Consider the following 24,876-nt stretch of genomic DNA (forward strand, 5'->3'; position numbering starts at 1 on the left):
GCCTCCTCTGCGGGGCCAGGGAGGGCCAACCCCAGCCATGCTGGCCTGCAGAGAGGGATCAGTGGCTTTGTGTATCTTAAAGCATCATTAACTAGCAGTCACTGTCATCTGGCCTCCCACGAACCCAGTTCAATGTCGCTGGGAAGTGGCGGGGAGCTCCCCGGTGGACACAGAGCACGTGCCTGTGTGCATGCATGTGCATGTGTGTGCATGCAGGTGGCCCAGATAAATCAGAGGGCAACAGGCGCTGCTGCAGTGCTGAGCTCCCACACCGTACGTGGGTAAAACAGGCCCTAGGGTCTATTTTAAACATGTTGCCTTTAGTGCCATCGTTTGTCCCCGTCCACACAGCCTGGTTTCTGCACGTGCCGGTGCACCGTGGCCACCCACACCCCCCCTGCACCGCTGTGGCGTTCCCAGCAGTGCCCGCAGCAGGACCGGCACGGCAATGGGCAGCTCTGTGGGCGCACGGGCTGGCAGCTCAGTGACGATGCAGTTACTGCCAGGGTGCATGGGCAGCGCAGCGATGTGCAGCCAGGCGATGCCATGCAACTGCCCTGAGCACTGGCAGCCCAGCCAGAGGCCTCACACTGCCACCGACAGCCTAGCAGCGCTGCAGAGGAAGGGCAGGGCTCTCAGGACCCATCCCAGTATCCCCAGTGTCTCCAGCATGGCGGGGGCTGGCAGGGGGCTGGCAGGGGCAGTGCAGGACCGCCTGGCTCATTGCTGCCAGGGGCTGAGGCTTAGTCAGAGGCAGCCCCAGGATCCGCACGCCGGAGCGGAGGCAGCCAGGAGAATAGCTGAATAGCTGCTGCGGAGCCGCACAGCCGCGAGGAGCGTGCCGTAAACAGCCCAGCTGCAATGCAGGAGCCGGGCAGGCGGCTGCTTTGTCTGCTCCAACAGCTCCGGCAGCCACGGACCGAAAACCTATGTGGGCCTCAGCGAGGAGGCAGCACAGAGCTGGGCTCCCGGCAGCCACATCTGGAAGGGATCAGCCAGCTGCTGCCACTGCTGCTGAGAGCCATCCCCGGTGCTGAGCCCCACGCCAGGCCGGGCAGGAGGCACTGCCAAAGCAGCCAGTGGAGACAGATGCGGGCACACGGATGCCCAGGGTAGATGCACACGGGCACATGATGTGGGCACTGGGATGCACAGAAGCACGCGACACACGCAGACGCACAGGGGCAGATGCACGCACACAGATGCACGCAGGTGCAGAGGGGCACACGCAGGCATGCTGGCAGTGCAGGGCTGGTGCAGAGTGGCCCGCTGCTGGCAGGCATGGTGCTGGGAGAAACAGTGTCTGGGCTGTGCCCACGGCAGCTACTTGGTCACCATCTCCAACCTACTCCCTCCTCCAGCTGATACGGGCTGTGGCAGGGCACAGAGCCAGGGTCCCATCACCTTGCTGCACCCCGGGGGACCCCAGCCCCAAAACCACCTCCGTCTGCTCGGCTCCCACCAGGTAGTGACCTTGCTGGTGAGACCCAAGGAGACCCAGGCAGAGCTGGCACTCCTCTGCCAGCCGTGCTCCTATGCCACCCCGGCACCCTGCTTCCCTGGCCAAAGGCTCATGCCAGGCACCGGTACCTGTCCATCAGCAGAGCAGGTCTGGCAGCACCGGGCTGTCAGGCCAAGCCGAGGCCAGCGCTGCATCCCTGGCTTCCCATTTCTCAGGCTGATTGCTCCTGTCGCTGCGGAGCCCAGCGTTAAACACCTCATTTTCTACTCCCGTATTGAGTTGGAAAATACTATTAACATTTCATTACGGCTTAAAGATCCCTCACAGCCCGGCATGAAGAGCCGGCCCACCGGTGGGATCGCTCCTGCACCAGGCAGGCTGCACTGGCCCTGTCCCTCTGGGGAGAGGGGACTGGAGAGCAAGTCCCATGTGTCCCAGCTGCGGGGTGGGATGGTAACCCGGGGCAGAGGTGGACATCAGCACTGCATGCTGGCTCTGCAACCAGCCTGGCACAGCCCATGCTCACGGCACACTCAGCCACAGATGGGTCACAAAACGGTGATGGAGCAGCACCAGCATGAGCCCAGGTGCTCCCGAGCGAGTTTTGCTTCCCAGCACCCTTCCCTCGCCCGTGGGAGCCTGGCCCAGCAGAAACAGTATCAGCCATTAAATACTAAATACCAACAGATTAGTTCTCCAACAGTCTCCCAACAGTGCCTGAATGCTTGCGAAAGGCACCTTTAGCTACCAGCTGGCAAGGGCAGTGTGCAGCAAGTTCACAGCCAGCACCCACCCAGGGGCTCACCAGCCCCGGCTCTTCAGGGTGATCAGCGGCGCCCAGCCCCGGCAATGCCCAGCCCCGGCGCAGCAGCACACACCGCTCCCGGCACATGCCACACTGGCACTGGGATGAAACATGCCATGGTAAACATGGGCAAGCACAGCCCTGAGCATCGCCCCAGAGCCAGGCGGCCCCCTCCACCGCTCACCCCACCGGCAATACCACAGCTCCCCCCTGCCACGATACCATCACCAAGGGCCCACCACCGCTTTGGCACCCACCCAGGCCCTGGCACAGCACCACAGAGCCGCACTCCACAGGCATCACCATGCGGTGCCCCGCAGACACAGGGGGAGCGGGAAGGGGCTGGGGGCGCACCAAGGGAAGGGGCTGATGGCAGCCTTTCCCAGCAGCTGGGAAGGGGAGGGAAGGGTTAAAGGGAGCACAGCGCAGGGGAGAGGAGCCAGACGCCAGCTTGGCTACTGGAAACCACAATGGGCTGGCAGCGCGCTGGCTGTGGAGGGGAGCTCAGGGAACCCACAGCACCCAACGCTGCTGCACCACCAGCACCCTGAGCACCCACGGGTGCAGCCTGGTCCTGCCACGTCCCTAGCCACCCCTGGGAGCATCACCCCACCACAGTGCATGGGCAGCAAGGAGCATCACAGCAGCTGGCAGTGAGGTCCTCGTGCGGGAGATAGCCAGGGCCGGCGGCTGCGGGAGACTGCTGGGCACGAGGGGCCACCTGCCGCTGGCAAAGGGCTAATTGGTGTAAAGCCAGGTGAATTCAGGACTGCCGCGAGAAAATCCAGGCCAGCGAGGGAGTCTCGAGCTGGGAGCAGAGCTGCCAGCCCATGGCCCTGCTGCTCCACTGTGGCCAACAGCCCCAGGTCCTCTGCAGCATCCCCCTGCGGACAGGGACCCCACGGTGGCACCAAAATGGGAGCTGTACCGGGGGCGCAGGGGGCAGAGGAGGGTTTGCACCCACAACTCCAGCCCAGCTGGAGAGGCAAGAAAATGTAAAATAATGAGATGTCACCCCAGGCTGAGTAATAATCCCCCTCTGTAAGGAAACTTGGCATACACCAGCCTGCGTCAGCCTGCCAAGTCCTGCCAGTAGTGAGGTTTCACACACCGGCTAGGAACCCCGAGAAGTTTAAGGGACCTGCTGACACACCATTGAGCACAGCAGCAGCAGGAGCTGCTCGGCCCCGACTGCCATCCCGGACAGCCCCAGGCCCCGTGCCTGGGATGCACCAACATCACCCCATGACAGCATCGTGACAGCATCGCCCCGCACACCCCAGCCACCGCCTTGGAGTTTCACCGCTTAACCCACGCTGAGGGGATCAAGGGGACTGCTGGAGCAGCACCCAGCCATGGGACAGTGAATGCACGGGGGGCCCAGCACCCCTTTACAGCTCCCCAGCTTCCCACAGGATCTGGCACCACAGCCCCTTTCTCCCACACCAATGGCTCCAGAGGCTGGCAGCACCCAGGGGCTCCGCTATCCTGGCAAGCACCGCCTGCTCCCCCCTGCCCAGGCTTCCCCTCCAGTAAGGGGGGGCTGCCCCAGCACCCGTGCCCAGGCAGTGGCAGTGGGGGCCATTAGAAGCAGCTGTGGCCCAGGGAACCTTCCTGCATTACCCGAGGGCCGGGGGGGAACCAGGCAGCTCCGGCGGCTGCTGGCCACACGCGCCCTGGGCACTGCACCACAATTGGATTTGCAGCTGCCCTGCCTTTTACTGCATGGAAATTGAATTGTAAAATGTCAAAGACATTTCCTAACTGCGCCATATTAGCCTGGTTTTATTAAATACTGTTATCAGAGGAGATTATTAATGCAATCAAATGCAAGCAAAAAAAACCCAGAATTAACTGGCCGCTGTGCAGGAGGACGTGCCAGAGGGCAGGAGCAGCCAGCAAGGCCCTGCCTGGGGAGGCCATGTCCCCAAGGGGTCTGGCTCTTGCTTCCCGCTGCCCCCACATCCCGGAGTGCTGGTGAAGCAGCGATCCTGCCCAGCGGCTGCAGTTCCACTCACACCCAGGGATGGGTCCTCACAGGATGGCAGCTCCCCAGAGGGTGAGGAGCCTCAGGGTGGTTGCTGAGCTTTGGGGTCCCTGCCCTGCTGCCCACTCCCAGGCAGGCTGCCCACACCACGCACGCCCCTCCGGGGGCCGCCTGGCTCCTGTCCTGGTCTTTTCACTGTAGTGGGTTCTGACTGCCATGCTTGGCCCGGAGCTGGGAGCAGCATGGCCGGAGGCAGCCATGGGGCCTGGGCGGCACTGGTGGTGCCAGCAGGACTGGGGTCCCTCCCCGGGTAGGGCAGGACCTGCTCCCCACGCACAGCAGCGAAGCTAGGGCTGGCTGGGATAAGCCCTGGGATGCCGAGGGTACTGGCAGCAACACGCAGGGCAGGATGCAGAGCCCTGCGCAGGTGGCAGCGTGGGAACGGGGCGCTCCCATCCAGGGCAGGGGCACCACGAGAGCTGCCCACACCTTGGCACCCACACCCCTGGGCAGTGGGGCCAGGCTGGGCTGGGTTAGCCGAGCACAGCAGGGTGCAGGGGATGTGGGACACCATGCCCAGCTCCCAAGCCCAGCCAGGCAGCATGGCTCACCCAGCCCCGGGTGTCCCGGAGTGAGGTACCCAGAGCTCCAGCAACACACGGGGACACAAGCCCCAGCTGCAACCTGGGGGACCATGACGGCACCAGGGGTCAGGCATGCGGTGGGCAGTGCAGCCCCACAGGACACTGCCCTGGCTCCCACCTGCACGGCCAGACTGCAGCCGGCCCCTGCCACCACCAGATGCTCGCCCTGGCACCACGGGGCCTCATGCTGGGACATCTCCTTAGCCACACCAAGCTGCCGCATGTGGAAGCACTTTGCAAAGCCCCCGCAGCCTGGCATGAGGCAAAGCTGGGGCAGGGAGCTCTGACCCTTGGCTCGAGGTCTCTCCTACGGCACCAGTGGCTACCACACAGGAGCAGTTTCCAAAGTGAACAAACACACTGGCCTCACCGGGAAGGAGCCTGCTCCAACACAGCATGGATGAGGAACCATGGTTCCCCAGCACGGCGCATCGCAGCCCCGTGCCCCGCTGCCCACAGCCCCAGGTGCCCGGGCTGGGAACGGTGCGGCCGGCAGGGCTGCTGCTGGGGACACCCCAGGGCCCCGTCCCATCCCATGGTGCCCGAGCTGGGGAACCGAGGGGAAAACGCCAAGTCACTACAATTCTTCGAGGTAGCACCAGGGAGGAGGGGACAAGGAGGGAAACAGTTTGCTGCCAAATCCCTGCATCTGATTTGCGTAACTTTCAGACAACCTCATCAATTATGGATGCCCGGGAAGCAAGCGCGGTGCGCGCTGCGGCCAGCCCGGGCCCCACAAACTCGTACTCCACATGCTACATGCTAAATCGGGCCCCACATCGCCATAGCAACCCGTGTTAATTCACGCAGGGATTTTTAAAATCTTTTATTAAACCCCACATGAATAGGATATTATCCAGATAACAGAGCTAAGTTACAAATCTTACTGGTGCCACGCAGCGCAGAGAGTGCCGGAGGCACGCGTGGGACTCGCGTGCGGAGGGGACAGGGCAACATGGGGATGCCACAGCACGGGGACAGTCCCTGCTTGGTGCTCTCACCCTGTACCGTGCACCGCTCCCCCAGCCCTGCCACTGCAGCCAGAGGTGCTCAGGTACCCGAGGCTGGGGGCACGGCACCCACCGCCACACATGCACCCTGCTGCCGGGCAGGAGAGCCGGGTCCTGCAGGGAAGCGACGCCAGAGCAGCCCAGCACCAGCGGGTTCAGCAGAGCCGGAGACACGCAGCCCAGCCAGGGCACAGGGCAAGCATCCAGGCCCACAGTGGGAATCTCCCCAACAGGAGGCTGGCCAGGCTCGGCCTCCCTGGGTGTCCCTTGTCCCTTGCCTGTGAGCCCAGCACGGGGAGCACCGCTGGTCCCCGTGGCCATCCCACCCGGCAGCTGGAGGGCTCTGCAGCGGGAGAGCGGCCAGGGTGGGAGATGCAGCAAAGCAGGGCTGGGAAGGAGAGGGATGCAGGAGGAGGTGGTGGCACTCCGGCACCTCTGGCCGTTGCCACAGCAACACCAGCTGTGCACCCAGGCCAGCAGGGATTGGAGAGGGGTGTGTGGGGGACAGCGCTGGGCACAGGCCAGGTGTCATCCCCATCCCCACATGCCACTCTCAGAGGCCACGGCAGCAGCAGCACCTGGAGCAGGTTGGGATGACGGGGGCTTTAAGCTGGAGCCTCTCCTCCCCCTGCACAGTCCCTTGGCAGCAACAGAAATGATGGCACTGGGGACAGAGGGGACACCATGCCAGCCCTGTACGGTACCAGGACACGAGGGACACTACACTGGCCCTGCACAGCACGAGGGACCCCGCAATGGCCCTGTGTGGCACCGACAATGTGGTGGATGCCACGCCAGCCCTGCACTACAGCAGGGACATGGGGTATGCCTGCTTAGCACCAGGACACAGGGGACACCACACTGACCCTGCTCAGCCAGCAGCAACCCTGCACAACCAGGGACGGGGGCACCACACCAGCCTTGCATGGCTGCAGGGCCACGGGGGTGCCCAGGGTCGGGGAGCACTGGGCCCTGGGAGGGAGGGACACAGGGCGCGGTGGCGAAGGGGCTGTGTGCCCAGTGAGCTGATGCCACACAAGTGCTCCCTGTGGTCCCTGCCCATGCCCAAGGACGGTCCCTGGCCCCCCAGGTCGGCCCCACGCACCAGGCCTGAAACCTGCGGCTGCATCAGCACCATGAATAATTCAGCCCCAGGCGGAGCGCCTCAACAGAGCAGTTCTGTGGTACAGAGAGCAGATACTCCTGGAGCTACACACACGTCCACACAGAGACACACGTAGACACACGTACACCCCCGCAGCCTCACGCCTGGGCACACACACGCGGGTGCACACGTAGAGACGTGCAAAGCCCACCGCAGAGATGCACACGGGGAGATACCCGTGGAGCTACATCCAAACACCCCCACACGGAGAAACACCAACACAGCCACATCCAAACACACATATGCCAGGGTACACACCGATACACAAACACAGACACGCACCCAAACACAGGCACACACACACGCGCACGCAGACCCTGACACACACACACACGGAGCCGTGCAAACGTGTGCGGGCACCGGCAGCCCCGCTGCACACCCGCACGCCCCGTGCGCACACGCTCCGGGCACACGCACCTACCCCCTGCCCCTGCCCCGGGCAGCCCCCCGGGTGCACAGCCCCGCACCGGCCCCCCCGGGGCTCGGGACCTGCCCCCGGGCGCAGGGCAAGGGCAGCCCGGCCGGTACCCGGCCCTGCCGGGGGTTGCACCGGGGCCGGCGGGGCCATCCTGTGCAGCGCCGAGCTCCCGCGCAGCGCCCGGGGATGCTCGTCCGCCAGCCCCCCCCCCCCGCCCTCCACCCCGAGCCACCGCCGGGGGTCCCCGGCACGTCCACGGCACCACCCCTCCCCGAGGATGGGCCGGGGATGCTCCGGGGCCGGGCAGGGCGGCATCCCAGCCGGGCACCGCGAGCAGCGGGCAGGATGCGTGCCCCCAGCCGCCGAGCCCCGCCGGCCCCCCGGTGCCCCCCCGCCCGGGCCGGCCCGTTCCCGCGGCGCCCCCCGGCCCGGCCCGGCCCCGCCGCCGCAGCACTCACTGGCTTTGCCGGGCTTGGGCCTCTGCAGCAGCTTCTGCACGGCCGCGACGTCCTCCGCCTTCACCGCCTGCACCAGCTCCTGGTCCTTGCCCATGGCTCCGCGGCGCCGGGGCTGCCGGCTGCGGGCTCACGGCCCGAGCATCCTCCGCGGCGCGGCGAGGGGCGGGCGGCTCGGCTCGGCGCGGCTCGGCACGGCACGGCACGGCACGGCACGGCGCGGCGCGGGCCCCCCCGCCCAGCCCGCTCCGGAGGCGGGGGCGGCGGCGGCGGCGGCGGGCGCCCGGGGCGGGGCGGGGCGCGGCGGGGCGGGGGGGCCGCACCGGGAGCGCGGTGGGCAGCGGAGGAGGAGGGGGAGGGGGCCGGCCCGGTGTGTGCGGGCGGGGCACGGGGATCCCCCTCCCCGGCGCGGGGGAAGGTGCCGGGGCCCGGGGACGCCCCGCGGGGGCCGCCGCCGCGCAGCCGTGGCGTGTAATGAGCTGTCGGGTCTCAGCGGCCACGGCGGGAGCGGCGAGCGAGACTACCGGGGCCTCCTCTTCCTCGGGGCGGACCCGGCGCCCGGCGGTGCCGCCCGGGGACGGCTGGGGCCGCAGCCGGGGACTGGCGGGCCCGGCAGACCCTCCCCCGGGGCACGCCGCGGCCCCCGGCCCCGCTCCGGAGGGCCCTTCCCCCGCCCCCAGCCCGCCACCCAGCCTGGCCCTTGCAGTCGCCCACCGCCAGCCTGTGGTGCCTGATCCTGGGAACCAGGCTGGAGCAGCCTTGCAATTTCTTTGCATAAAGCCCTGACTACTGCCTAATTTCACTTTTGTAGACACAATGGCCAGTGACATTTGTCCTCTTATACTTTTTTATGACTTCAATGACTGAGACGTTAAAGGTGCGGAGGGTGCCTGACACTGCTGAGGATGCTGATGAACCAGATAAGAAATAGGGCCAGCAATGGAGAAGGCGTTGACATGCTAATGGGACCTGGTCGGAGCAGAGCGCAGCGTCGCCCGCACAAAATCACGCCCAAATTTCTCTCTCCCAGATGAGTTACTGTCTAAAAGTCTTGAGGAGGTCCCGGCTCTGGCAAACCAACGTTGGTCCAAAAGGCTGGTACTCAGCTGGTCACTACCGTGCTGGTCACTGCCGGGCGGTGTGGCAGGCAGCTGCACGGGTGCAGTGCATTGGTGGCTGCAGTGCACCAGGACCCGTGGCTGCAGTGCACTGGTGGGTATGGTGCGCTGGTGGCTGCAGTGCACAGGGACAGGCAGCTGCAGTGCACTGGTGGCTGCAGTGCACAGGGACCCGTGGCTGCAGTGCACTGGTGGGTATGGTGCGCTGGTGGCTGCAGTGCACAGGGACCCGTGGCTGCAGTGCACTGGTGGGTATGGTGCGCTGGTGGCTGCAGTGCACTGCTGACTGCAGGGCATGGGCATAGCTGCAGACCCATAGCTGCAGACCCAGGTAAGTGCCTGTGGCAAAGGGACAGAAGGTCCTGGTGCCCCCTGCCCACCCTGTGCTGGCCCACGCCCCCTGAGTTGGAGCCCAAGGTTGCCCTCCGCAGCCCACAACTACAGGGTGACCCCCCCTCGGGGATGGCTGGGTCCATCTCCTCTCCCCACCCCCACTTGCCAATCCAGGACATTTGGGTTACCAGCACAAAACGCCGTCTAATCTGCCCTTTAATCCTGCAGCCTGGCGGCATCCGGCTGCATGGGGGGCCTGAGCTGCTGCGGGTCTCCTTGGGCTGGGGGCTGGGGCTCCGCACGCGCCCGGGGGCCCAGGCAGGTCAGGGGCTTCCCTCACATCTGCTACCACTTGATAACAAATGAAGCTCCTCAACAAAGGTCCCTTTGTGCCCCTCAGCTCCCTCCTGCCAGGCTCCTGCACCCAGCGCCAGGACCCGGGGACACAGCACAGGCCCGGGATGGGGCAGCCCCTGCCCCGGTGGCCTTGTAGGGCACCGGGACCTTTGTGACCAAGCCAGGACACTGGGTGGTGGGGCTGTGTGGGGCTGAGTGGGGCATGCAGCCCGTCCCTCCTCCTGGGCTGAGCCAGGCATTTGCAGCAGGAGCTCGAGGCCGCCTCACATTTCTGCGGCTCCCTCTGCGCTCCTGCCAAGTGGGGCTGCTCCTTGCAGAGCAGAAGAATGTGCAGCGCAACGTCCGCGTCCTGCCCTGCCCGCCGAGCCAAAACCGGCGCCCTGAAATGCGCAGAGCTGCGGGCACGGCGGGTTTGCTTTTGCCTCCCCCACCACAGGGTTGGGCACCATGGAGGAACAGGGATGTGGAAACTCTGGCTTGCAGCGGCCGGCGGCACAGGGGTCCCCCTGCCATGGCTGCCTTTCCAACGGCCACGGGCGAGGAGGGCAGCGGGGGGTCCTGCCCGGGCACGGGAGGCAGGTCAGGCCTGGGAGCGCACGGAGCCCCTGGGCACAGGATTAACGGAGAGGAAGAGGTGAGAGCAGCGTTTGGAGGATGGCTTGGCTCGGGAAGCCAGCACCGCGCTTGTCCCCCACCCAGCGATCAGGGGCTCACGGTGGCGGCCGCTGCTGGAAGCAGACATGGGGGTGGAGAGCGGGTGCTGGCGCATCCCCCTGTGAGCTGCCCCCTCCCGCGTGCCAGCCCACACCTGCTGGCATGCAGCACCCAGCACCTGCGCCGAGCTGGATCCCATCCTGCAGGGAGGGCACGGCCACCCTCGAGGCCAGCACCAGGCACATGGGCAGCCCCGTGGGGGCAGCACCATGGGGCATCGGCTGCCCTCCCCCCACCAAAGCCTCCAGCTCTGGAAGAGCAGGAGCAAGGGGCCCAGGAGCTGTCGCAGGACAGACCCTGCCCTCTGCACCGACCCCGGCTCCCCCTCACCTGTCTGGGGTGGGCAGAGCCGTGGCCCCCTGCAGCACCCAGCAGCATCTACGAAAATACTTTATTGTGGAAGCGGGATGTGCAGGCGCTCTGTACAGTACAAACCAACGGCAGCAATGCGGTCACCAGCAAACACACACGACAGCGGCACCCTAAGCCCAGCCCAGGGGGGCCGCAGCTCCTACATGGCCTTGGGCCTGGCATTGAGGCGGATGATGGCTCGGTAGTCCCGTACCAGGTCCCGCAGCTGGTCCAGATAGGGGTTGATGTTCTCCTCCATCCACTCCTCCACGGTGTCAGGGAAGTAGACCCTCTCCAGCTGGGTGCGCAGGTTGTGGACAAAGCTCTCCCAGTCCTCATGGAGCCTGGTAGGGGGAGAACAGGGGGTCCAGCTGCCTCCTGCGAGGGTCCCCAGAGCCAAGCCCAGGAGAAACCCCAGCCCGACAAGGGCACCCGGGGGGACTTCCAGCCCCCAGCACCACGTACTTCAGCACCTTGCTGCCAAAGCTCTCCATGTTGCGGGGGTTGCCGAACTGGCGCTTGCGGTGGTAGGGGCTAAACCAGCCCTTGATGGCACTGGGGAGGCACAAGGGGAGTGGGGGGTGCAGGGGCCACCCAGGGATGGGGACCTGCACGCCGGGCAGGTCCCCTCCCAAGCAAAAGCTCTTGTGCTCCAGCCCCATGGCCAAAGAGAGCTGACCCCACCGCCTCCCGCTGCCTGTTACCTCTCTTCCTCCAGAGCCTTAAGGATGCTGTCCTTCAGGTGGCCATTAACCTGCTCGACCATGTGGTAGATCTCCGCACCAGGGAACACTCCCCTGCCCTCGCTAGGAAAAGAGAGGAGGGGGTGACAGCCCAACATGTGGGGTGCACTGGCCCTGCCAGTGCTCTGGGCTGGGAGGACCCCAGTACCCTGTGTGGCTGGAGGGTCCCTGCCCTCACCCCAGGCAGGTAGGTCTGGGACCAGGGTATTTGGGTAACCAACCCCCCGCTCCCCTCCAGTGCATCCCTTCTGATGCAACTGGGACAGCAGTGCCACGGCCACCCCCAGCCATGGCCAGGCTGTGCCACGCACCACATGCTCTGCTCCAGCTGCATGCTCTGGAAGCCCAGCATGTCCAGGACCTTCCTCTTCGCCTCCTCTGTGAAGCCCCCTGTGGAGGGTAAGGAGAGGCGCAGAAGAGCTGGGGCCACCCCTATGTCAGGCTCACCCCTGGCTTCACCACACCCCCAAAACTGGGGGAGCTGAAGCTGTCTTCCCCCTGCCACCCACCTCCCTCCCAGCACCTTCCCTGCCTGCAGGATAGGGTCTCGCAGGCAGTGGCTGCCTGTGGGTTGGGGAGATGGGGTGAGCCCAGCCGCGACGGCTGGTCGGGTGCTGGCAGCAGGGTGGTGGCTCACCGTTCACCAGGGTCTGCAGGCAGATGGCCAGGGAGGGGATGCCGACAGGCAGCAGCTCGCAGAGCACCGAGTAGTGATCGTACCTGCGGAGCGGGGCCAGCCACAGCATCGCCTCCCGCACCGCCACCGTCGGGGCTGCGTGGGTGCTGGGGAGGGCAGGGGTCCTGCTGCCTTTTACCTCTGCCAGCCGGTGAGGACGATGCCCTGGAAGCGCAGCGGGGCCAGCCGTGGCAGGGCCTGCATCACCGTCAGCCAGCTCAGGTGGTTTTTCAGGTGGTAGCTCAAGGGGGGCCAGGTCTGCGCCGGTCCCGTGGTGCCCTTGAAGGCGCTGGCAAACCACACTGCCTCGAAGCCACTCTCCGCGTACTTGGCGAGGAACTGCCCTGCAGCGGGACAGGCATGAGCCCCAAATACCACTGTCCTTGGGAGGCTGGCGAAAGCTCAGGGGGGTGTCCCCCTACCAGCCCTGGGAGCCTGGCATGTCACCTTACCAATCTGCTCAGCCTCAAAGTCAGGCGCATAGAACCACACCACGGGTGAGACGTGCTTCGCTATCCCAGACTCTGCAGGGGGAGTGGGGACGGGGACGTGGGCACTGGTGCCAGCAGCAGGAGGATGCCTGGGGCTCCTCGTGCTCCTCCGAGACCTGCATCCCTGCAGGGCCATGCCCGAGCTCCTCCCAGGCACCAGGCACAACGCCTGCCAGGGCAGCCACACAAATGGGTGCTGCTGAGAGGCCAGCTCAGGTACCACCACTGCCATCCCTGTCCTCTCACCCCGCAGGGCTCCCACGCTGATCTTCCTCAGCATGTCATCCCACATGAGTGCCCGCAGCCCCCAGTACTGCGTGGTGATGAAGCCCAGCACCTCCTTGATGTGCTTCAGGTACATGGTCCCCGTGTCACCCTTGTTGCGGCTCATCCAGTTCTTGGAGTCCATCCCCTCTCCGAGATGGAAGACCTGGACTTAGGGGAAGGGGGATGCTCAGCACCACTGGGAGCACCACTGGTGCCTGGGGTGAGGGCTGGGATCCCTGCGCGGCCCACCACTCACCTCGTCCGCGCCGATGTGGATCCAGGTGGAGCGCCTGTGCTTCTCAATCACCTGTGACAAGATGCTCTTGAGCAGGGCCAGGGTGTCGGGGACATGGGGGTTGAAGCTGTTGGGGAAGCGCTCAACCTCCCGCAGATGCTGGTACTTCTCGTGCTTGAGGATGAACTGTGTGGGAGGAGCTGTCAGGGGAGGTTTCCAGGGGGAACCTCCTGTGATGTGGGGTGAGGAGCGGGATCAGGACCCCCTACCTCCACGTGCCCAAAGGTCTGCACCAGGGGAACCACCTCCAGCTTGTGGAGCTCCGCCAGCTGCTGAATCCGCTCGATGTCCTCCTCGCTGGGAGGGCAGGGACAGGCTCACCAGGCGATGCCAGGGCAGAGGGCAGAGCATGAGGGCACTCCCTCCTCCTCTGGCACCCTGCCCACACGGCCCCGGCCACCCCACGCCTGTGTGGACTTTACTATGGGGACACAAATATTGACCCGGCGGGGCAGGAGGCTGGTCGGCCAGCGGCACAGCCCAGCACTGCAACCACGGTTATCACAGGCATGGGTGCAGGCAGGTCACACCCAGCCCCGGCACACCAGGACCTGCCGGGGCTGCACCGAGCCAGCAGCCCTACAGCCAGCTCAGCACCCGGCCCCGGCTCACCTGTAAGCGTATGGGGACTTCAGGATTTCCAGCTCCCCCTTGAAGGGGAACATGTCCTCGTACTCGATGAGGATGCCGTTGGCTCCCAGCTGCGACAGGAGGGGGAACACCTGTGGGACGGGCAGGGTGGGCTCAGCCTGTGGGGATGGCAGAGTCCCCGGTGGGCAGCGGGGACAGCTGGCAGGTTGAGCTTTGCTCTGCCTGTGCCCCCTCGGCACATCCCTCCCCAGCACTCCCTCCCTGTCCTGGGGCATCTTCACCTGCTCCAGGTAGGAGACCCTGGGCGCAGCTCCCTTGAAGTCCAGGTGGACCAGCCTCATCTCAGTGGCACCAATGTCCCTGGGGCCCTGCTGCTCCAGCTGTTGCCTCGGGGCTGTTATCTTTGCTGCAGGGAGCTCCAGAGCCTGGCTCTGGGAGCCAGCATCCTGGCCAGTGTCGCCCGTGTCCCCCCAGAACCCACTGTCCTTGGTGACATGCTTGTGCAGCTCCAGGGTAAAGCTGCAGGGAACACAGCAGGGCTGGGGGTGCCGTGGGGCATGGGGCACCTGCTGCCCCCCAGTACTGGGCATGACCCAGGGGCTCCCCACAGACCCCAACCCCGCTGGGGCCCTCACCCATGCCTGGAGTTCTGCTGCCACCTCACCTGTCACGGAAGAGGAATTTGATGCCAGCCAAGGCAACAAGGAGCAGCACGACGAGGCGAAGCAGGTTCAGCCTGTGGCTGCGCTGGAAGGCCATCTCTGCGGGGGACACACAAGGGTCTGGCTGCACTGCAGCACCCCAAGGCTGGGCAGTGGCCAGAAGGACCCCAAGTACGGGTGACCCTGCACAGCCCCACGTACTGTGCCCTGCTCCCCTGACCAGGGCAGCACAAGACCCAGAGAAAGGGGATATGGGGGAGACCCCACCCACCATCCCAGTCCCCAGCGGGGACCCCATGTCCCTCCTACCTCATGGGCACAGCACAGGGGCCAGTGGCCGGACCCGTCTTTGCCTTTGCCTCTGCTTGCAAGAGCACAGCCTCCTCGGGCTCCACCAGCACAGGAACAAACAAGGAACAAACAAGGCAGTGCCTGCAGGGAATCCCCTAGAGCCCTGTCACCTCCAAGACAAGGGCCGTGTCAGGGGGCGGCTGGTGGGGTGGCATCACGCAGTGGGCACAGGATGCAACAGCCCTGCGGACAGAAGGGAGGCAATTGGGGACCACCTGGGTACATGCCAGCACTGGGCTGCTCTGCGGATGGCACTGGCATGGCCATGGGCACCACCGGTGCAAGGGGGGCAGCCTGGACCCCCCTGGCACCCGCAGGGATGGGCACACGCTCTCCACACACAGCCCGCAGCATCCCCCTGGGGAGGCAAGTTCCCCCCCGGCACCACGGAGGGGAAGGGGCAGAGCTGCTTTGCCTGCCAAGAAACAACCTCAGAGTGGGGCAGGAGGCCAGCGGGGTCCGGCCACCCAGGCTCCGAGCCCCGTGAGAGGAGCTGCTGCTTTCCCTGCAGAGCGGGAGAGGGACAGGGTGGGATGGCCGTGCTGCCACTGCTGAGGGCTGCAAGACACCGCACCTGGTTAAACCCATGTGTGACCCCACGCAGGGCATGCAGGACAGGCCACGCGCAGTGCAGGGAACAGCTTGTGTCAAAGGGTTGTCACAATTCAGGATGAATAAAATTCAGTTTAAGTCTTTTTTTCCTAAACCAATTTTGAGAACTCCTGAGAGGGGGATCTACCTATTTAGATAAAAGTGAGGCCAAACCAAAGACAGACGCTGTGGGGCAGGAGGCAGCAGGTGCCCCTTCCCTGGTCCCCCCTGTGGCAACAGCTCGCGGGATTCACAGATATTTGTGACCACTGGCACGTGACCAGCCCCAGCACCAAGACCCACCGCAGTGTCCCATGCAGCCGGCATCGCAGCTGCAGCAGGAGATGCCGAGCCAGGCCAGGCCTCGGTGAGCCCAGCACTGGGGGCATCGCTCCCCCCAGCCCCAGGGAGCCACCGACCTCTGCAGCCCCATGGCATCCCCCTGGGAGAGCATCGCAGGGGGGAGTGCCAAGCACACCCTATGCCCTGCTCCTGCAGCCCCCTTGGGGCTCCTCCTCACCCACAGCCCCACTCCCAGGTGACAAGGGACCTGTGACCCCAGGAGCCCACAGCAGCCCGACAGGCAGGAGGCAGCATGAATCCTCCTGGAAGCTGCACAGGAGAAGCACTACCATCACTTCTGCCCTTTTTTCTCCTTTTTTGCCGACTGGTGGGTGCAGCGAGGCAGGGATGGGGCAGTGCCGCCAACACCCCCAGCCCCCAGCCGCTGCGAGCGCCGGGGCAGCTGCCACCAGCTCTCTTGGTTAGTTGCCACCCGAAGGTGCTGAAGTTCAGGGTTGAAGCAAGCATTGCCAGATTTGGGACCTGAAAAGCAGATTTTGGCGGCTGCCGGTGCATGAGCTGCTCAGCTGATCGCGAGGGTTTTGTTTGTGTTGCCAGAGCAGCGGCACCAGGGGAGAGCGGCGCTGAGCCGCCCCGTGCCTCTGGCTCTGAATTAGCCCTTTTTGTAGACACAGCCCTAATGCCTCCTGACATGCTCCTCCCGCACGCTGCCACGGGGTGCAGGGGGATTGCAGCGGCCGGGACCCCTGGCATGTCCTGCAGAGCCAGCGCAGGACGTGCCGTCCCCAGAGCATGAGGCCCCAGCAAGGCCACGTTACAGGGCAGGGCAGCAACGTGCAGGAGGGAGCTGGAGCATCCTGCTCCATCCCCATCGCCCAGTACCCGTGGGTACCCGGTCCTTTGGTGCTTGTACACAGGAGGCAGGGCAAGAGCTTGCTCTTGGGGCAGGTTGTGCCCACGCTGTCCCCTGCGCTCACACCTGGACGAGACACCTTGTGCTCAGCACTGCACCGCCTGTGCTGCGGGGGACAAACATGGCACCCCCTCCCTGTCCTGCCTGTTCCCACTGCCCTTCCAGCCTGCCTGGAAGCTCCTGGCAGCTCCGATGCAGCCCAGCAAGGATGTGCCAGGCTGGGGACAGCTGCCAGCCCGGGGCTTACCTGCATTGGGTGTGCGGGAAGGTACAGGGGGACATGGGACCGGGGGCTTAGTGGGCACGGGGCAGGTGGGCACGGGGAGCCCAGCACCCGGGAAGGCCATCAATATGTGAAGTGCTGGTCGTGCTGTCATGGGAACACAGCGCCTGATTAGAGCAGGGATAAATATTTAGACAGACGCTGTCAGCTCACCAAGATTTGGCATTTTTAGTATATGTAATCTTATTTAAATTGAGAACAGGTTTTCAGGGTTTGAGCCTCCCTGGCACAGCCCAGGTGCAGGTAGGCGGGATGGGGACACGCCAGTGGTGGGGTGCAGTGCCAGGGGGTGACAGTGGGGCAGCCACGACTCTGTGCCCCTGTGCTGATGGAAGAGCCCCTTGCAGCTGCTCGGTGCTGCCCCTCTAACCTGGCATCTCGCCACTAGACCCCGCTGTGTTTATTAACACATCTTCCTCTACCAACCCTTTGGGGACAGCGCCGACACCGGGTCCCCAGGAGGCTCGGAAGAGCCCACGGCTCCTTGCAACCAGCCAGCCAGCCTGGCTCAACACAGCAGCTGCAGGGCGGGGAGGGGGCCGGACCCTTGCCCCCCTCTCTGCCTCCACACAGCCTATGTGGGGTTTGCCCCCAGCAACCTGAAACCAGCCCAGCTCCCCACTTACCTTCCTGATCCTGGAGGAGAGGAGAATGGAAGCAAACCCAAACCTGACTCTGGGGAGAGTTGGGGCCATGGGGAGGACAGAGCTGAGTGCCCCCAGTGTGGCAGGTGCCACTGCAGCCCACAGGCTGGCAGTGAGGGTTTCGGATGCCACTGCAGGGTCTGGGTGCCACCCAGCTGCCCACTGCTCTGCTCCGGCATTCCCCAGCTGTTGCCACGCCAAACGCTCACTCCTGCTGGGTGCGCACGACAGTGCGGCCATAGGAAGAGTGATGCTGCACACTCACACATATTTGCACACACTCACATGCTTCCAGAGCCTTCCCTGGTCCCTCACCCCCAGCCTGTGTCTTCCCCATGGGATGAGCTGCCCCTCACCAGAGGCTGTGACACTGCAGCCCCACAGCTGCGGGCTCCTGCGTGGGGAGGCTGTGGACACCTGCAGCAGGGCTACAGCCCCCATGGCAGCAGGAGGGGGCTGTTCCCTGGCCCCTGGGCAGAGAGAGCCCCTGTGTCATGTCCACCCCAGGGATGCTTGGGCATGCACGGAGCAGCCCCTGGGCATGGGGGGGACTTACCACACCCCACCCAGCCCACCACACCACCAGGGCTCCACCCGCACCCTGCAAGCCTGGGGCATCTCGTGTCACCCCACACCCCAGGTACTCCTTGGGCATCCCTGCACCCCACAGCACCCTCCAGGCTCCGCTGGGCATTCCTGTGGCCCTGCTCCCCACTGTGGCCCTGGGCTTCCCTGCATCCCTCCAGGCATCCCTGCATCCCCACGGGCATTCCTACTGCACCAGGCATCCCTGCAGCCCTGGGCATCCCTGCATCCCCCTGGGCATCACTGCAGCCCTGGGCATCCCTGATTCCCGCTGGGCATCCCTATGGCCCTGGGCATCCCTGCATCCCCCTGGGCATCCCTGCATCCCTCCCGGGCATTCCTATGGCATCGGGCATCCCTGAATCCCTGAGCATCCCTGCATCCCCCCGGGTATCTTTGCACCCCCCGGGCATCCCGGCCGCCCCTGCACCCCCGACGCCCCGACGGCCCCGAGCATCCCTGGCCCTTACCGGCAGGTGCGGGGCCGCCGCGGGCACCGCCGGCAGCGGGCACGAGCGCAGACACGGGCCGCCGCCGCTGCCGCTCTTAAAGGGCCCGAGCGGTGCCGGTGCGGCGGGCGCTGCGGGGCCGGGGCCGGGCGGGGCAGGGAGCGGCCCCACGGCCCGCTGCGGCACCTGCACGGCGGGACACCCGCACAGCCGCAGCCCCCGGCCGTCCTGCCTCGGGCAGCACCGGCCTGCGGGGCGGCCCCGGCAGAGCTCCCGCTGTCCCGGTGGGCCTGGCCGTGCCCAGGCTGTGCGGGGCGGCTCTGGCCGTGGCCGGTGCCCCGTGTATGCCCGATGTGTGCCCGGTGTGTACCTGGTGCCCGATGTGTGCCCGGTGCCCGGTGTGTACACGGTGTGCGCCAGGTGCCCAGTGTGTGCCTGGGGCCCGGGGCCCGGCACGTTGTCAGTGCCTGGTGCCTGCTGTGTGCGCGGTGTGTTCCCGTGCCCGGTGTGTGCCCGGTGCCCCGTGTGTGCCCGGTGCGAGCCCGGTACCCGCCCCGCGGCGCTGGGCGCTGCACAGCCCCCTCTGCGCTGCGCCCCCTAGCGGCGGCGCTGGAAGCGTGCTCCACCTCTCACACCCCCCCCCCGTGCCCAGTGGTCTCTCCTACCCACCCCGCCCCCTGCGCATGGTCTCTCCCGCCGCCCCGCCCTTGCGCATGCGCTCTCTGCAGGCCCCGCCCCGGGCGGCTGCGCGCTGAGGCGGGGCGCACGGCGCGTGCGCGGGGCGTGCCGGGCTCCGCGCGTGCCGGTACCGGGGGAGCGGGGGGGGGCCGGGCCCTGCGGCGGGCGGGCTCTGCGGCTGCCGGTACCGGGGGGGGGCCTGGCCCGGGCCCCGGGCTCCCCCGCGCTGCGGGGCGGGCGGGGGGCGCAGGGGTGAGTGCCCGCCTGGGCGGGCTGGGGGGGCCTGAGCGGGCCCCGGCGGCGGGACCATGAACGCGGCGCAGGGCACGGTGGGCAGCGACCCCGTCATCCTGGCCACGGCCGGCTACGACCACACGGTGCGGTTCTGGCAGGCGCACAGCGGCATCTGCACCCGCACCGTGCAGCACCAGGACTCGGTATCCTTCCCCGCCCCGGGCTGGGGGCGGCGGGGAGCGCTCGGTGCCACGGGGCGGGCCCCGGGGGGTTCCTATTACCGACCTTAACGGGCGGCTGCAGCAGGTGAACGCGCTGGAGATCACCCCGGACCGCAGCATGATCGCCGCCGCAGGTGAGCCCCGGCCCCCCGGCCCCCGGCCCCCGGGCAGGGCAGGGCAGGGTGCCCGGTCAGCCGCTGCCCGCTCCCGCCGCAGGCTACCAGCACATCCGCATGTACGACCTCAACTCCAACAACCCCAACCCCGTCATCAACTACGACGGCGTCAGCAAGAACATCACCTCGGTGGGCTTCCACGAGGACGGGCGGTGGATGTACACGGGTGGGGAGGACTGCATGGCCCGCATCTGGGACCTGAGGTGGGCAGAGGCGGCACCGGGGGTGGCAGCGCTGATGTGCGCACCCGAACGTGCTCCCGAACAAACACGCTCTTTTCTTGCAGGTCTCGTAACCTCCAGTGCCAGCGGATTTTCCAGGTGAACGCTCCCATTAACTGCGTCTGCCTGCACCCCAACCAGGTGAGCGCTGCCTTCTCCACCATACCCCCCGGGTAAACCAGAGGGGCTGCGGAGTTCTGTTTTGGCAGCCCTGCCAAAAGCCCTGGGGGCTGGCTGGGGAGGGTGGCCTCCCTGGTGGCACGGACCCGCAGGCTGCTGGTGCCGTTGTTGGACAAGCAGCAGCTGGCTTCCCACACCCAGGCCACCCATCTGGCTGCTCCCTCAGCGAGCCACTGGAGCTTTGGGTCGCGATGGGAACGGAGCCCACGCCACACCGGAGCCGGCACAATCGATGCGTTGTCCCTCTGTCTGCCCTGGGAAAGCCAACGCTGCTTTGTGCGGTGGAGCAGAGCCCCCCAGGCAGCGGCGCTGGGAGCGAGCGGGTACCGCGGGCTCAGGCTGTGCCTGCAGCAGGTGTCTGTGCCACAGTCCCCGGCCTTTGTCTGCTGAGCTCGTTTGCCAGCTGGTGCACTTGCGCTAATTACCTGGTGGCTGTTGCAAAGAGGCAGCCTAATGGCTGTGCTGGGCCTCTTGTCCCGTGGGAGGGAGCGCTCCTTGGGGGCCATCCCTGCCCCGGGAACATAACCGAGGGGAGGTGGTGGGAGTGGAACTGGCGGCATGGGGTGGGCTGGGAAGCTTGAGGGTGGCACCGCTGCCAAGAAAAAGCATCTTGGGGCCCGTGGCCGCAGTTACCTTCAGGACCTTGGTCAGATTCGCTTCGAGATTCACTGTTCGGGTCAGGAGCTGTTGATAAACAGGGATGGCCGAGGCTCAGGAAACGAGGCTAAAAGGGAGTGTGGTGCATTAGAGGGGGTGGCGGTGAAAATCAATACGTATCATTGCAGTGCTAATAACCCGTCTGGTCCATTTTGTATTCACAGTGCTGCAGGGTTTGTTTGTTGGCATGGTAGTGCAGACTCTTAAAAAGCTGAATAATAGAAATATTTCTTTGCATTTGATTTTGCAAAGGTTTAATTTTGCAAGTCCAGAATTTCAGACCAGATTTGAGATCAGTTATTTGGCCTAGACTTTACCCAGATGCTTCTGATGCTCCTGCAGTGCTGATGCTGTGAGAATGTATTATCATAAAACAAATATTGTTGTTGTACATAGATCTTACATGTGAAATAATCACTAACCAAGATGCTGCTGAGGTGCAGGAGTGTGGTCCGTGAGCTGAACGCAGTTAATTAGTCCAGAGGTGGCAGTATTTATTCAGATAGCTTCATTGCTCTGCAATTCCCTGCTGCAGTGATGCTGATCCAGTTATCCAAGTGAAATTTCTCATGGCTTGGGTTTAGCAATTGCTAATTTCCGTGACAGCTTTAGCAATTGCACTTGCACCTGCTAAGAGTGGGCTAAGGACTGTGGCTGTGCAGTCAGCTAAATATATCGAGTGATGACTGCCTTCCTCAGAAATAAGCCTTTGCTCACAGGTACAGGATTAGCTGCGCCCGATGACCTGATCTCCTCTAGGGATTCTGCTAAAATTATGGACGGTGCAAGACTATCGATAAAAGCCCTGGTTTTAGTGGAGAGCTGCCAGCATTGTCTTCTGGTCTGAGTTTGGGATTGGAGCCAGAACTCCTGCCCTTCAGCTGGCTCTTGTCCTTCCCCTGAGAAGGAGAGAGAGAAAAAAAAATCTATTTAGGCTCGTGTTTTTCAGGTATCTGTACACTCTTGAGTGCTTCAGTTGTTCACTGGCCAACTTGCATCTTAATGCCTGCTTCTCAGACATGCTGAAAGTCATTTGGCTTCTGTGGATGTTGTTTGGAGCTGTAGCTGTGCAATGGTTCTGGAAATCGGGCAGCTGCTGTGTGCTCTGGGGTTTATAAAATTAGGAAACACTTCTGTAAAAGTAAACACTTCTTGCAGAGTGTAATGTGAGATCAGTACTCTTGCTTTCGGTGCACGGGGCAGTCAGCAGGCTGCTGGAGCTCTGAAACAGCCCTGAGCTGTGGAATAATGAGGCAGAACAGGACCCCGATGTTTAAAACCAGAGCAAGGCTCCACGTGGTGCCACACAGGCACGGCCTGAGCATCAGCTTGAGGCTGCTGCTTGTGGGGTTCTCCACAGAGAGACGAGGCTGCTGTTTTCTTGCAGGCAGAGCTAATTGTAGGTGATCAGAGCGGTGCCATTCACATCTGGGACCTAAAGACGGACCACAACGAGCAGCTGATTCCAGAGCCCGAAGTTTCTGTGAATTCGGTTCACATTGACCCCGATGCCAGCTACATGGCGGCCGTTAACAGCTCGGTGAGCTCCGACAGCCTTGGACGTGGGACAGGATTAACTGTGCTGCGGCCGCTGCTGGGCTGTGCCTCCTGTGGGCAGGGGCAGCCAGTCTGCACGTGCCGGCTTCACCTGCAGCTTTGCTGTGCTGTGGGCAGATGTGGGAAGTCCTGGCTGCTTTGGGTGGGTGGCTACCAGCCTGGCCACAGATCCCTCTGTCTCGCTGCAGGGAAATTGCTATGTGTGGAACCTGACGGGTGGCATCGGAGAGGAGGTGACGCAGCTGATCCCCAAGACCAAGATCCCAGCACACAACCGCTACGCCCTGCAGTGCAAGTTCAGCCCTGACTCCACGTGAGTGCATGCCAGCCCCTTGCCTACCTGTGATGGGAAACAGACGGTCCTTTCCAGGCAGGCAGAGGCCAGCTGTGCCTCCAGCTGTTGGCTGATGCTGGCTCCATACTGCCCTGCAGAGCCACCAGGGAGGAGTGGGACAGGCGGCATGGGATGTGTCAGCACTGGGTTGCTGTCGGTGGCATCCCAGCCTCGTGCTCTTTGGGCTCAGCAAGTTTTGCAGCCACGAACTGTTCTTACAGCTGGGGTCAAATTGCTGATCTCCAGGAATGAAGTGGTGGACTCCTTCACCAAGCCTGCTCAGCTTGCATCTCATCAAGCAGATGATTTAGGTGTAAAGAAATTTGATCACGGCAAACACAGGTCTCCAGCTCACATTACTGAGGGGCCCTTAGGCGTACAGCGTGACTAATAAGGTTGCCCTTGCATGTCTCTTCCTTGCAGGCTCTTGGCTACATGTTCTGCAGATCAGACGTGCAAGATCTGGAGGACTTCAAACTTCTCTCTGATGACAGAGCTGAGCATTAAGAGCAATAACCCGGGGGAAACGTCTCGGGGCTGGATGTGGGACTGTGCGTTCTCCGGGGACTCCCAGTACATTGTCACAGGTGACGCGCTGCTGTGCTCCTGCCCTTGGCCCCCCACTTGATTTGCACTATGCCAGGCCCCCAGCAGCAGGGCCCTGCGCTAGCCCAGGGCTTACCAGGGGCTCTAGCTGGGACGTTGCCAAACCCTTGTGCACCAGTGTGTGCGAGGAGAGAGCACCCAGCCTCGCACCCACCACTCAGTCCGCTAACGCCCTTAAGCATTTTGCCTGTGCTGCAATAGGGTGTCTGTTTAAACTGGAGAGCTGGTCTTTGTGTGTGCAGTTTATTTCACCTGGTAGCAATGCTGCTCGTAGTACGCAGCATGATAGTACCTTCAGAGCACGTGTTGTAACTTCACAGTAGCTTCTCTCTGAAATAATTAAAACCCCACATAATACAGAAATGCACTAAGCTGTTTGCTCTGCACAGCTCCCTTAGTGGTCATCAACATAATAATGGTCTTGAATGAAGCAAGAGGGAAGTCTTGCTTACAATAATTTAAAAGTTTAAAGGGTATTGCAATATATCCCACTCCCCTTTTCATGTTCTGTTCCAGCCTCCTCTGATAACCTGGCCAGACTTTGGTGTGTGGAGACAGGAGAGATCAAGAGGGAATACAGCGGCCACCAGAAAGCAGTCGTCTGCCTTGCTTTCAATGACAGCGTGTTGGGATAATGGTCATGTGTGGGAAGGAGAGGACCTCTGCTTGTTTTCCCTTGTCTTACACCCTCTCCAGAGCCCGAGGCATGCACTTGTAACCATCCTCCCCTCTGAGGGAGAGGGCTCAGTCTCTGGCAGAAGCAGCTGCATCTGCCTGGAGTGAGACCAGGCTTCAGCTCTGAGCAGATCATTACCAAAACGTGTGTGGCCTCTAAGGGAGGCTGCTGGGACAAAAGGGAATGGGAGAGGGACCCCACTGAGGGGAGCTGGATGCTGTCCAGCTGCAGGAATCCCTGTGGCATCAGCTGCTGACAGCTTTGTCATATTCTTGTACCCCAAAGTGGAAAAAAATAAAGAAATCGGCCTTTCTAAATGATGGAAGAGGCTGAGCAAAGAGGAGAGGCAGCTGTTTCTTGTTTGCAATCCCTTTATTCAAAGTGTATTTCACATACTCACTTGAAGACCTGCAGTCTTACAAAGCCAGCCACCCCCAACAAATTTAATAGCCTTGTGTTGAACGGGGCATGTAGCCATAAACCACCAGCTACTCCCTGTGACTCCTCTAGGCCTGAATCTCCTACTATCTACGTACAAGGTGCAGCCCTGGAGCTGCAAATAAAATGTCTGTACTGACAGTGCTGAGCAGAGTCCTGTTGTTTTTCTAAACTCTCCTGAAGTGCAGCGTGAAATCAGCAGGAAGCTTTTGGGGGATGCTGTGGGTGTTACCTT

At 63.7% G+C, this 24,876-nt stretch overlaps 3 protein-coding genes across 5 annotated transcripts in view; 1 reads left to right on the forward strand and 2 right to left on the reverse strand.

The window, feature by feature from the left end:
- The window catches only part of CASKIN1 (CASK interacting protein 1), a 33,903-nt gene extending 25,745 nt beyond the window's left edge, over positions 1-8,158 (reverse strand). The window contains exon 1 of the mRNA XM_056338312.1: positions 7,950-8,158. Coding sequence (XP_056194287.1) covers positions 7,950-8,043 — 94 coding nt within the window. The 5' untranslated portion in view covers positions 8,044-8,158. The remainder of the gene's footprint in view (positions 1-7,949) is intronic.
- Positions 8,159-10,845: 2,687 nt separating this feature from the next.
- Positions 10,846-22,411, reverse strand: LOC130148187 (hexosaminidase D-like). 3 transcript variants are annotated; one of them, XM_056336492.1, is made up of 16 exons: positions 21,453-22,411; positions 21,007-21,097; positions 14,854-15,078; positions 14,547-14,643; positions 14,164-14,401; positions 13,904-14,013; positions 13,501-13,588; positions 13,253-13,417; positions 12,976-13,159; positions 12,691-12,762; positions 12,378-12,582; positions 12,200-12,282; positions 11,874-11,952; positions 11,524-11,625; positions 11,285-11,374; positions 10,846-11,163 (listed from the first exon to the last, which is right to left on the reverse strand). In XM_056336492.1, exons 4-16 carry the CDS (start codon positions 14,639-14,641, stop codon positions 10,980-10,982), a joined length of 1,695 nt encoding a protein of 564 aa, XP_056192467.1. In that variant the 5' UTR covers positions 14,642-14,643; positions 14,854-15,078; positions 21,007-21,097; positions 21,453-22,411; the 3' UTR covers positions 10,846-10,979. The 3 variants fall into 3 exon arrangements, with proteins under 3 accessions (XP_056192467.1, XP_056192466.1, XP_056192465.1); XM_056336491.1 differs by lacking the exons at positions 21,007-21,097; positions 21,453-22,411 and adding an exon at positions 19,034-19,224; XM_056336490.1 differs by lacking the exons at positions 21,007-21,097; positions 21,453-22,411 and adding an exon at positions 18,685-19,023.
- Positions 19,488-24,782, forward strand: MLST8 (MTOR associated protein, LST8 homolog). Its single transcript, XM_056336494.1, has 8 exons — positions 19,488-19,778; positions 19,879-19,930; positions 20,013-20,175; positions 20,259-20,334; positions 22,418-22,570; positions 22,776-22,900; positions 23,345-23,508; positions 24,044-24,782. Exons 1-8 carry the CDS (start codon positions 19,650-19,652, stop codon positions 24,160-24,162), a joined length of 981 nt encoding a protein of 326 aa, XP_056192469.1. The 5' UTR covers positions 19,488-19,649; the 3' UTR covers positions 24,163-24,782.
- Positions 24,783-24,876: the final 94 nt, after the last annotated feature.

This window comes from Falco biarmicus, chromosome 4 (genome assembly GCF_023638135.1).
Source record: "Falco biarmicus isolate bFalBia1 chromosome 4, bFalBia1.pri, whole genome shotgun sequence".
Classification (NCBI taxonomy): Eukaryota; Metazoa; Chordata; class Aves; order Falconiformes; family Falconidae; genus Falco; species Falco biarmicus.

What these genes read in the sequence shown, in the direction of transcription:
- MLST8 (XM_056336494.1), top strand. Translation starts at nt 19,650, where the DNA reads ATGAACGCGGCGCAGGGCACGGTGGGCAGCGACCCCGTCATCCTGGCC. An exon ending in TCTGCCTGCACCCCAACCAG is followed by an intron (nt 20,335 to 22,417) that starts GTGAGCGCTGCC and finishes GTTTTCTTGCAG; the next exon opens with GCAGAGCTAATTGTAGGTGA. An exon ending in TGGCGGCCGTTAACAGCTCG is followed by an intron (nt 22,571 to 22,775) that starts GTGAGCTCCGAC and finishes GTCTCGCTGCAG; the next exon opens with GGAAATTGCTATGTGTGGAA.
- LOC130148187 (XM_056336492.1), bottom strand. Translation starts at nt 14,641, where the DNA reads ATGGCCTTCCAGCGCAGCCACAGGCTGAACCTGCTTCGCCTCGTCGTG. An exon ending in GTCCTCACCGGCTGGCAGAG is followed by an intron (nt 12,283 to 12,377) that starts GTAAAAGGCAGC and finishes CCCGCTCCGCAG; the next exon opens with GTACGATCACTACTCGGTGC. An exon ending in TTTGGCAGCAAGGTGCTGAA is followed by an intron (nt 11,164 to 11,284) that starts GTACGTGGTGCT and finishes TCCCCCTACCAG; the next exon opens with GCTCCATGAGGACTGGGAGA.